This window comes from Dunckerocampus dactyliophorus, chromosome 7 (assembly GCF_027744805.1).
Source record: "Dunckerocampus dactyliophorus isolate RoL2022-P2 chromosome 7, RoL_Ddac_1.1, whole genome shotgun sequence".
Classification (NCBI taxonomy): Eukaryota; Metazoa; Chordata; class Actinopteri; order Syngnathiformes; family Syngnathidae; genus Dunckerocampus; species Dunckerocampus dactyliophorus.
Genome location: NC_072825.1, coordinates 4400878 through 4413090, shown reverse-complemented (window position 1 = coordinate 4413090; position 12213 = coordinate 4400878). Strand labels below are relative to the sequence as shown.

General features: G+C 44.2%; 1 protein-coding gene across 1 annotated transcript; it reads left to right on the top strand.

Annotated features, from left to right (window-relative positions):
• Positions 1–4282: 4282 nt before the first annotated feature.
• Positions 4283–10719, top strand: LOC129184624 (soluble guanylate cyclase 88E-like). Its single transcript, XM_054780702.1, has 17 exons — positions 4283–4449; positions 4525–4703; positions 5162–5294; positions 5375–5549; positions 6071–6162; positions 6724–6981; positions 7067–7211; positions 7285–7410; positions 7491–7611; positions 7704–7833; positions 7927–8073; positions 8159–8305; positions 8490–8646; positions 8721–8830; positions 9011–9100; positions 9241–9359; positions 9503–10719. Exons 2-17 carry the CDS (start codon positions 4576–4578, stop codon positions 9870–9872), a joined length of 2448 nt encoding a protein of 815 aa, XP_054636677.1. The 5' UTR covers positions 4283–4449; positions 4525–4575; the 3' UTR covers positions 9873–10719.
• Positions 10720–12213: the final 1494 nt, after the last annotated feature.

Here is a 12213-nt window from a genome sequence, read left to right as displayed (position 1 = left end):
CGAGACACAAGTTTCATTACGTCATTTGTTCCTCCATGAACATTACAGCCACAGATCAGGAATTTTATTGTAAAGTTAATATGAGTAAATAACAAATTATTGAAGTAATTTCCCTGTCAGCTTTGTCCAAGAGGTTCTTAGAGGCTGGAGCTAGCAAATACTTATTTGTCTTTTTTTTTTTTGGGGGGGGGGGGGGGGGGGGGGGGGGGGGGGCATCATTCAAGCATGAATAAAGACACGAACAGACCAACAGACCTTACAACCTTGAAGAAATTTCATGAGCAAACCCCCCCACATGCGGGATGGCCCCACTATTTGAGAAGCCCTACCAGTCCGCATCAACAATAACTTCTAACGAGTCGCCATTTATAATTATTTAGCATTGCTTTCTGCATGCAAAACTACAATAACGCTCTACAAAAGGTATTTTCTGTTCATATTTGGGTTGTCTGGAACAGGTTAATTGGATTTATGTTATTTCCTGTTGGAAAAACTGCCTCCGTTTTTGTACGCTCGGTTTTCGTCTGAATTTTTGGAAGGATGAAAACGGAGGTACCACTGTGCATTTATTCTACATAATGTGTCAAGTTCCTCCCCATCATTCGACTTGAAATACCTTTGGATTCTTATGGGTTAAAATGAGCCATGAGCGATGTTAGAAGAGAAATGAGAATGTACAAAATGTTAAAAGTGGTGTAAGACAGAGTAGCCAAGGCAGGAGGTGTAGCTAAGTGCTTGTTGTTGACATGAAAAGAAAAGCTGTGTAAGCAAAGTATGAAATGTGATTTACCTCTTGCTTATTTTCGGGCGGCCCACCACTTGAATAACAGTGCGTAGAAATGATATCAGTGTTGCGCAGCAGCTTCTTGGATCAGACAGGGCGACCGCTGCGACGCCTGATAACAGCGTCAGGAGATAAGTGACGGGAAAAAGATCCACCTGTGCGTCGGCGGGTGGTTGTGCCGACTTTGCCCTGAAACTGACGTGAACAGACTCAGCAGGTTGCTCTAATGAAGGCGGCTGCCGCCATCAGCACATTCTTATCTTCCACGTGTTCGCTAAGAGATTCCGGGAAGGCCGCCGCCGCCGCCGAGTGGCACTGCAGGCCGCTAACGACCGGCACCTGGCAACGAGGCGGGAAGAGGAAGTGGTGAACATGCGGCGCAAGCCTCATTAGCGCTTTCAAGTGACACACCTCTGCTGCTCAGGTGTAGCGACCGGGCCGTGCACGCTCACACTCATACGTGCACGTTGGCTGACCTTGTGTGTGTGCACATATGGTGTGTGTTATTGCACCACACAAAAGGATGAGAGAGTGCCACACTCCTCTTGCCAAAAGGTCACTCACACGTTTCCTGACACTTTCAGGCTGCTTCTGTCCTCTGCACAAAGCAACACAACCTATGCTAACAGTGCCCCCTAGTGGAGTCTGACAAAACTACTCACTTACTACATACTGTACATTTACTTAGTATTTATTTCAAACACAATTTCATATATGAAACAGGTGCCGTCCATTACAAACATCAATATAATCTTGTTAATAATTATAATAATAATTTTAACAATATGGTAACAGTAATAGTGGTTAGCATGTTGACCACACAGTGAGGATATCGGGAAGATCTGGGTTCACTCTGTATGTTCTCCCCGTGCGTGCATAGGGTTTCTCCGGGCACTTCGGTTTCCTCCCACACTCCAAAAATATGCATATTAGGTTAATTTCAGGCTCTAAATTGTCTGTGGTTAAATTGTACTGTGTGAATGGTTGTTTGTCTGCATGTGACCTGCACGAAAAGCGGCATAGAAAATTTATGGATGGATGGCAACAGTAACAGTGTTGTGGGTCAGGGTGTCACTATGGATCCAGTTCATAAGGGTTCTTGACTTCTATCTTTGGTACTGCTGTGGTTGAACTTCCTGAATACCTGTCAACATTTACTTTTTAAAATAAGTAATTATTTTCCAGAAAATAAGCGGTATTTTATTATTTATTTATTTCACAGATATTATTTATTTCACCGATACAATGGGGGCGGGGGGTCCTTGCATATTGCTGTTGCTCAGGCATGGATACCCACACAATTTCACCTACAGTAGTGGAGAGGATTTTTTGTTTTTTGATAGAATTTAAAATACAGAAAATACGAAAAAGAAGGGCAAAATACAGGAAAAACAGGAGGGTGGACAGGTATGATCTCCTGTATGTGTCGCCGTAGGGCAGAGGTCGGCAACCTTTAGCATCAAAAGACTCACCAGAAAACACTGACCCTCGTACGGCACACGCTCAACTCGCACTACTTTGAAAGGCTCATGACGGCGTCAGAAGAGACGGCATAGTGACTACAGAGAAGCATAATCAGCTGGGGCCACGACAGGAGGCCGCATGTTACAGACCCCCGCCCTCAGGGTTAATCAGAGATCCCATTAGATTGAGCAAATTGGTGCCAATGACCTTGACATTACAGTGAGGTCAACATTGACTACCTGCTGTTCACTGACCACGTGTGTGTACATTCCACGTCATATTTCACTGACCACGTTTCCATGCTGACAATACTTTGGTTAAGTCTTTATTATATTCCCGTTAACATGTTCATCAGCATATTCCCAATAACTGTTGCCAATAATGTCACAATGTCAAAACACAACAAACGTATTGTTTTTGACTGAGGTTCTTCAGCGTTTGGCACCTTCTTGACACTGTGGTTCTGCACTGTGATATGCCATCGTGTGCTGGGGGTTAGGGGCAGCACGGACAGAGACAGGAAAACCTTAATAAAGTGATTAGGAGAGCTGGCTCTGTCCTCGGCTGCCCACTGGACACCATCGGGGCGGCGGCTGACAGAAGGATATTCGCTAAGCTGACATCCATAATGGACAACTCCTCTCACCCCCTGCACGACACTGTGGCGGCCCTGAGGTCCTTCAGCAACAGACTGCAGGAAGGAGTGCCACTGCAGGTCATTCCTCCCCACAGCTATAAGACTTTATAACACACAGTTGTAAATAATCTATAGTGTAATCCTTTTTCTGTTGTGCAATATGTGCACTCTGTGTGCAATATGTCTTCATGTAGTATTCCTTAGTCTTCTTTTCCTACTTTTATTGTACAGTAATCCCTCGTTTATTGTGATTAATTGGTTCCAGGCCCGACTGCATTAAGTGAATTTCCGCGAAGTAGGATTCCTTGTTCATAAATTGAATATTTTCATAGTTAGAGCATGGAAAACCTGTTTATGACCTTCTAAATACATATTTTTTTACATTATTAACTAATAACTAATCTTAATAATTAATATAATACAATTAATAATTTACATTATTAGAGCTTGGCATGGGTTTTGGCTGCATCAGTTGCTCATGTTAGGGATTATTGTGCCTGTTGTGAGACCATTCAAACCTGCAATAAAAGCCTGTTGCTGCGGCAATCAAGTCTGGTGCTTGTGTGTCTCACCAAACATTACATTACTGACACCTAGTGACAAGTGTCATTTTGCCATTTTTATGCTTGAAAATCCTTAATTTAGGCAACAAATTTTTAAAATTTGCTTCAATGTGCACATTTTTGTACTAATAATAGGCCGTATTCAACCATGAAACAGAATGATTTATTAATTAATATATTTTTGAAAAACGGTGATACAATGAAGCCACGAAATTTGAAGCACAAAGTGGCGAGGGAATACCGCATTACTTTCCTACTCATTTTTATTTGAGTCATAGTATACGTGAATTGCATATTGCAATCATGGAATTGCTCCGTTGTGGGGAATGAAAAATCTCATCTTATTTTAAATAGCTGAACTCCGAAGACAAAATGCTTGCCTTTATGTTACATTTTGTTGCCTTGGCGGTTTTGCGTCATATGCTGATGACAATCTTTATTTGTGAAACAAAACATTGCAGTTGAAAACACTGACTCAAGAACAACAATAAAGTTCTCATGTTGGATATTATGGACAACAATGCATTCTGGGAAAGAGTAAGTGCATGTTCAGTGGAAGTTTTAGAGTTTGCTGCACACACACACAAAAAAGTGCAGTTTGAAGACACAAGATGACACTTGCTCGGGGCAAAAGTGGATCTCTTTTCTTTACCAGCTGACACAAACACTACTCAGTTGTTGCTATTTTAAACCCAGTTACCTGTTGACCTGACAGCAGAGTATCAGTGGGGTGGAGGAGGGGGGGTCACATGTCATCTGCAGGTGCACACTCTGAGCGGGGGTCCATGCTGAGGTTGAGCTCCAGGCGACACAACAGTGAGCTTCTGTGGGTAACAACACTTTTGGAATCACCTTTGACGACTCTTTGTCCACCTGGGTCTGACCTGCTTGGTGTTGCTGGGACACCTGGAGTCCACCTTCCCGCTCAGTCAGCTTGTGTTGGATTTTTGGTTGTGGTTCTTCTTCAGATGGAGCTGCTGTGCTGAAGAGGCAGTACTGAGGTGAGCGTTCCTCCGGTCCACTTTGAGAGGAAGCGCATAATTTCTTCTGACCGGACCACTCTGGTCTCCCCTTAGCTGAGCAGTTAAGTTGGACAGCGGTCCGGAGGTCCCCCCAGCCCTGTGAAGATGTACGGACTGTACTTGGAAGCGGTCAACGACTACATCAATGAATCCTATGGTGAGGACGTGTGGCGGCTGATTGAGAACCGAGCCGAGATCCCTCACCTCAAGTTTGTCAGGCATCAGATGTACAAGTAAGTTCTTCATATGCACCGTCAGGATGATTGAATCATAAAGCTACAGCATGAAGAGGTTCTCACAAGACAGAAGTGCTTTCATGTAATGCTGACAGATTGCTCTTTGTGTTTTGTCAATAAAGTTGATTGATCTGTACTAGCTCCACATGTGCTGAGCGTACAACTTAAAATAACACAAATATATGTATCATCACTTATTCATCCGTGGATCCTTTTGTCTTAAAAATTATGACAGGTTACCTCATTAGATTGTATAGCAGATAAGCATCAAGAAAGTTCTGGAGTTGGTGAATATTGAAACTGGTCATAAAGATAATGACTTTTGGTTACTAATTAAGATTTATTTCCTGTTTAGTTTTAATCGTTAACGTGTGGAAATAGGTTGAAATATCTAAAAGTATAACAAGCATTGGGCCACTAACCAGCTAACTAAATTACTTGTTCCTTCTCCCTAGTGACAACCTTATCCTGCGTCTTGCGAAGGCAGCGGGTGAAGTGTTGGGAAAAACCCACGATGAGCTGATGTACGCCTTTGGAGTCTACATGGTCAAGAGGATTGGAAACTATGGCTATGAGCGTATCCTGAAGGTCCTCCAAAGACTCATTAGTCGTCTTACTAACTTTTTTTAGCGACATACAACTACATTGTAGTGTCTTTGTTTTTGCAGGTGTTGGGGCGAAATGTGCGCGATTTCATCAATGAGCTGGATAACCTGCACGAGTACTTCCGCTTCTCTTTCCCGAAAGTGCAGCCCCCGAGCTTCTGTGTGGAGGAGGAGTGTGAGACCAGCCTGACGCTGCATTACCGCAGCACCCGCAAAGGCTTCACACAGTTCGTTAAAGGTGACATGACCTCTTTTGACCTTTGACCTCATTAGCATGAAGATAGGAGGACATGTGAGGGACCTACATGAAGTTATGATGTTAACAATAGAACATGAACGCAGACCTGATCCCATGACGACTTTGCAAGAGGATCCTCAGCTCTTAGTGAATGCATGAATAAATGAACTTGGACTAGAGTCATTAGTTGTCCATGGAACTTCAGTCTTCATTCACAATTGTATTCTTCCAACTTTATGGGAACACTTTCGGGAAGACCCTTTTCTGTTCCCAGTGCACAAAGCAATGTCCTTGAAGGCATGCTTAGAGGAGTTAGATAAGGAATAACTAAGACAGGTCTGGCATCAGTGATCTTACAAATGGACACATTCCAAAATCTTATAGAAAGCCTTCCCAGAGAAGTAGAAGCTTTTAGCTGCAAATGCACCACATTTTGCTTCAATTTTCACTTGCTGTAGCTGTCTCAGTACTTTATCCATGTGTAATACTGTGTTACTGCTGTGTGACGTCGCCCTCTGCAGGCCAACTCTCCCAAGTGGGCCGCCAGTTCTACAACACAGACATTGAAGTGGAGATCTTGTCCAAAGAGGAGACAGAGAAGATGACGTACGTGGTACGTACATTCGATCTTGACCCAACTTCCATCAACATGGAAATGATTCCATCATCTTCCAAGCAGGGTCGACGACAAATGTTTATTGGCGGCAGATAAGTGTTTACTGCAGAGGGACTGAGGTAGGCGACAGGAGAGAGACTTGTCGCCAATGTCAGCGTGACCTCTGCTCACTGTTTGATTTGGGGGAGGCACCACTTAATAGTTTTAATGTACAAATTATACATCTATCAATATAGACATTATACTGTATATAAAACATTAGCAATAGTCTGCAGATGGGAATTATGGGTCCTTAACAAAATAGTAGCCTGTAATGTACAGACAATGGTCTTTAGTTTCTTTTTGTCCTGTAACTCTCAATGGAAGCCAATGGGGTCAGAGTTCAGGGTTCAACTCCAAGCTTCCTGTTCAGAGTGTGCTCAAATCAAAGCACTTCACTCAAACTACATCTCTGTCGAGAGATGCTGAAGTGCTTGGCTTAATGCCTCCTGCCTTGCTAAAGCTAAAGAGAACAGGACTGAAGAATGTGGTCTCATGAATGCCCCTCTCTTTGTTCAGGTCTATAAGATGAACTTTGACAATGCCGCCTTCAAGCACCGCATGCCCCAACAAAAGACAGCACCTAGCTATGAAAAGCTTCCCATGAAGCGAGGTATCTTTTTTGACATGTTCCCCTTCAGTGTCATCTTCCGGCGCGACATGACCATGTACCGCATTGGCGACGGCCTCAAAGAGGTGTTCTCTGACCTCCAGGGCAAGAAGGTCAACGAGGAGTTCACTCTGGTCAGGCCAATGCTGGAGTTCAGTTGGGACAACGTGAGTGTTGCACAACCACAGTCTGTTTATCTTTAGGTCATGATTACTTGCTGACATGAAACTGTACCCCTTCCTCCTCTGACAGATCTACACCCACCTAAACAATGTCTTTGAGCTGCTGTCTAAAGCAGTGGTAGAGAGCAAACAAAAAGTCAACATTCCCAAATTGAACAAAGAGGAACCCGAAGAGAAAGAGGAGAGCGAGAAAGCCAAAAGGGAAGAAGAAAGAGGTACAGCATTCCCACACTAAGTCCATACCGAGTTCACCAATTGATCCTGACTCAGTATTTGTCCTGTGTGAAGAGCAAAAGTCAGTGGAGGAGATGAAGGGCACAGACCAAGAGTACAGTAGCGCTCTGACTCAGTACAACAGCTCTGCCAACTCTGGAGGAGAAGACATCGAGCTGCTGGCCTTCCAGACAGTCACAGGTCGGAACATCTTGTCTTACGTCCTTTTGGTTTTGGCTGATGATAACGTATACTGAAAATTGCTTTGTGTTCCTACTTAGGCAAATGCAGTGAGACCATCTTTGAAGACATGCGGGAACCCCCTAAAAAGCCTCTCCACCTGAAGGGCCAGATGAAGTACGTCCCCCAGTGGGATTCCCTCATCTTCCTAGGGACGCCCATGTAAGATCGCACTCCATCTGTCCTAATGTCTTCATATGTCCACACCAGTCTTCCAGGTCATGTGACTTAAACTTCTTGTCCTCCTCCTGCAGCATTGAGACAGTGGAGGACATGATCAAGATGGGCGTGTATGTCAATGATTTGAACCTGCATGACTCCAGCAGAGAGCTGATCTTGGCCGGGACGCAGCAGTCGGCTGAGCTGCAACTGGCCCTTGACCAGGTTAAGAAATATTCATTGTCTGTGCTTATCCAGGTCAGGGTCCTGGGGCAACAATCTCTTTAAGATGATAATTTCACTTTTTTAATCTTGTAGGAGCAACAAAAGTATGCTCAGCTGCAGGAAATCATCAAGAAGCTGGACGAAGAGAAGAAGAGAGGAGACTCCTTGCTGTACGCCATGATCCCCAAAGCTGTGGCTGACCGCCTCAGGAAGGGAATCACAGCTTTGGAAACATGTCAGGTACGCCATGATGGAGAAACTTGCATCAGCTGAAAGAACTGATTACCACCATCATGTGCACCATGGTAACTTGCATGTGTTCCAGGTCTTCCCTGATGTGACCATCCTGTTCAGCGACGTGGTCAAGTTCAATGAAATCTGCATCCACATCACGCCCATGCAGGTGGTGGACATGCTCAACGAGATCTACATTGTCTTTGACACGCTCAGCGAGAAGCACAACGTCTACAAGGTTGGCTCCTTCCACTGTGACTACAGTACACGTAACCCCTAATGAACCAATCCTACACAGAGGTTGGATTAGAGCCTTTAGTTGTCCCTGAATCTTCATTCTTCAACTTGGCAAGACATTTTGGACAACTGTATGCTTCTGACTTTGTGGGAACACAAAAATGGTCTCACTCCCTCGGGTGCAGGTAGAGACAATCCGTGATGCCTACATGGTGGTGGCGGGCGTTCCCAACAAGACCACATTCCATGCACATCACATCTGTGACATGGCCTTGGACATGCTGAGCTCCATCGACCACCTGAAGGACCCGTCCACTGGGGACAACATCCAGATCAGAGTGGGTGAGTGGTCCGACTACTACTGTGTGGATCTTTCACAGTTTTATAATAATTTTAAATGGAATGTGGTGACGCAGGTATCCACTCGGGAATGGTGGTGGCTGGCGTGGTGGGTCTGAAGATGCCTCGATATTGTCTCTTTGGAGACACTGTGAACACGGCCTCCAGGATGGAAAGCAATGGCGTGGTGACTACACTAACCTGAACTACTCGTTTTAGGCAGCTAAAAAAATCTACATACTATGATTGATGGCTTAGCCAGTTGCTTTCACTGAAGTGACCATGAAATGTGTCCACCAGTCTAAATAGATCAATCTTCATGATGCCGTTATGAAGAGATGTAGTTTAAATGTGTGTGTGTGAGCAGGGCATGCAGATACACATCAGTCAGACCACCAAAGACCACCTTGAACACGAGCCCTACATCATAGAGGAGAGGGGCAAGATCTTTGTCAAGGTGACAACTTTCTCCTTGCTCTACATTTTATTTTATGGAAAACTGGTTAAACTTTGAAGTAACATTTTAAGTGTCATGTATAAAAAGAGGCTTACTACTGTGAATAAATTGGCTAACGCTGAGTGGCTAATGTGCTGCAGGGTAAAGGCTACATGAAGACTTACTGGCTGAAAGGAAAGAAAGATCTTTCCTTCAAGACTCCAGCTGAGCTGCGTTACAGCAGCGAGCAGAAGGACTCTGAGGACAAAAGTTCTAATGGGTGAGAAGACCAATTGAAGTAGATGATGTCTTCTCTGCATGGTGTGCTCTACATTTTGTAGTGGACGCAAATGTATTGTTCGAATATTCTTTCTTGTTCTAGGAATATAAAATGTCCTTGTCTCCAATTTATTTTTGTGTTAGCTCCACGAGCCCCAGTGTCAAGCGCATGGCCTCCAGCCTCCCCATCTGTGGTGGCGAGGAGCAGGCGGAGGGCAAGCCGAGCCCCAGCGACCTCCCACCGGATGCCCTGCCCCAGGCGGAGGCTGCCAACGAGGCCCTTACTAATTCAAGCGAGCTTCAAGAAAAAGAGAAATCCAAAAAGACTAAGAACAACAAGGGCACCAAGCTGGACGCCTCCCAGGGAAATGCCATGTCCGAGTTGCTGCCGCCCTCCGATGGGCTGGAGAACCCGGGCCCGCTCCTATACAACAAGAGGAACAGCTTCAGGCAGCAGTATGCCAAGCTGCCCACCAACCTGCCCATAAGGAGTGCCTCCTGCACTCTCCTCTGAGTCCACACCATCACGCCAGGTGCCATGTCATGATGTTGACAACATGAAACATTATGACACCATCACGCCACGACACGATACCGTGGTGCCATGACAACATGACATCATGATGCTGTGACGTGATGTTGCCATGATGCCGTGGCCCTATTACATCATAATGAAATCATAATGCCGCGGTCCATGACAATATGACATCATCGTGATGCCGTGGCCCCATGAGATCATGACATTGTGATGCTGTGGTGCCATGATGCCAGCGGATGACGAGTGTGGAGGTCAGGAGAAGGAGAAGAAGTATGACAGATTTCAACACGTTTCAATCCAACATGGCGCCAGTGAGCAATAAGTTGTCTTGTCATACAACACAAAAAATAATAATCATTTGATTGTCACACAAACACAAGTTTATTACCGATGTCCTTGATGCTTTTTTGTTTTCATAATTTGTTTTTTTTTTATAAATTTCCCTCTTGATGACAACAGAATACAGGATGTTTGGGGGGATGCTTTTTTGTATTGTGGTCTTTACATTGCAGACAAACCTCCACTGAGTGTAGACATCATCTGTTTTGTTGAAAGTAGACACATTATTGCACATCTATGTTCTATGTACAAGTTATGTAGTAGGACAGGGGTCACCAACGTTTTTATGGCCACGAGCTACTCATTTTTGTAGAAATGATTTTCATACCTTATTTCAACCCAAACAGATCAAATATGCTAGTTTCACAAAATGCTGGTATCCACAACTCACATTTTATGTTTCAGAATACTTTTCTTTCTCGTGTTCTCACATTATTAACTGAAAACCTGAATGAAAAGCAGGCTTGCGGGCACCTCCTGTGGTCGTGGGGGGCTACCTGGTGCCCGCGGGCACCGCGTTGGTGACCCTTGTAGTAGGATGACTTGTATGCCTGCATGTATGATAGTTTGTATTTATATAAACATGGATGTACAGCCTCTATACACATATGTATGTGTTTATTATATTACTGTTATTATACTGATAGCTCTGTATGATCACAATGGCATCCTCACAATGTACATACAATGTGAAGGAAACAGATCAAAGCCTCAGTTGGACTTTTAAATCTGTGACCTCTGCACTCACTCACTGGTGGGGAGGCAGGAGGGGCCTAATGCCTAGGTTCCTAAAGTGAGGTACCCCCAGGGATACGCCAATTGTCATAGGGGGTACTTAAATAAAAACGAAAAACAATTAGCGCCAAACACGCACAATTACGAGTGAACGCCTCACAACGCAGATCGCACAGTCAAAGCAGAAAGAAGGAAAGACAGAGCTTAAAGTTCTTCATTGCTCTGTGTGAGTTATATGAATAAGTAAGTGAATTTGATGATTATGTTGTGCACTAATAGTGTTTAATCTTGAAGACTTACTGGTAATTTACATTGGCATTACATTACATTACATTACATCCAATCCCGCACTGTAGAAAACCTGTCAAATATATGTGTGAGAGAGTGGAGATTCCCCTGAAAATGAGCCGTATCTCTGGTTGTGTGTATTTTTGTACTTTGGATACGGTGTCATTGTGTTTGTTCAACTTTCCCTTACAATTTGGTATCAAATTAATATGCAGACTTAATCATAGCAGTTGCAAGTGGACAAAAGTGAAGCTCAAGTTCAACCCATGCAAATGGAAGGATCCCAACATCCGGCTGAAATAAAAGATATGTAGGATGAACACTCATCTAGTGTATTTATCAGTGGTCATGTAAAACTTTTGACCATAAAATTTGACCATGCGAAATACAAATTTTTGAACCAGAATTACTTACGTACTATAAAATGAATTATTTCAAGTTAATGAAGATTAAAAAAGGTTTATGTTTTTTAAGTGTGCAGGAGTAGAGGGTACATGGCTTCAAGTGAAATGTCTGAAGGGGTATGCGTCTGAAAAGTTTGGGAACCACTGCTCTAATGCAACATAAGAGGAAGCGCTAAAGGGCCTGCTAAGATCTGACCAACTAAAACACGAGTGTCTAACGTGCGCTAAAGTGCAGGTCATTTGACTCACACACGCACAAACAAAAAGTGATATTGTAGACACTGTCGAGCACCCGCTGATGTTTCCTTGAGAGATGTCATTACATGATAAAGAGGAAGCCGGCAGGAAACCGCTTAAGCACTACTTCCTGTCGGTTACCATGGTAACAGACCTGCTTCGGCAGTGGCCAGCGAGTCTTTCAGTGGAGTTCATTTGTCAGCGAATGGCCCAGTGGGAGGCCACACAAAGAGGAAGGTGTGTTGGGGGCCACATCACTCTGCAGTGGGGCGGCGGCCCGCACAGGCCCGCCTCTTTGTCCAGCTGCATCTCAG

Excerpts from the sequence above, each read along its gene's own strand:
- LOC129184624 (XM_054780702.1), top strand. The coding sequence starts at position 4,576 with ATGTACGGACTGTACTTGGAAGCGGTCAACGACTACATCAATGAATCC. Across the intron at positions 4,704-5,161 it reads GTCAGGCATCAGATGTACAA|TGACAACCTTATCCTGCGTC; the intron begins GTAAGTTCTTCA and ends CCTTCTCCCTAG. Across the intron at positions 8,074-8,158 it reads CAGCTTTGGAAACATGTCAG|GTCTTCCCTGATGTGACCAT; the intron begins GTACGCCATGAT and ends CATGTGTTCCAG.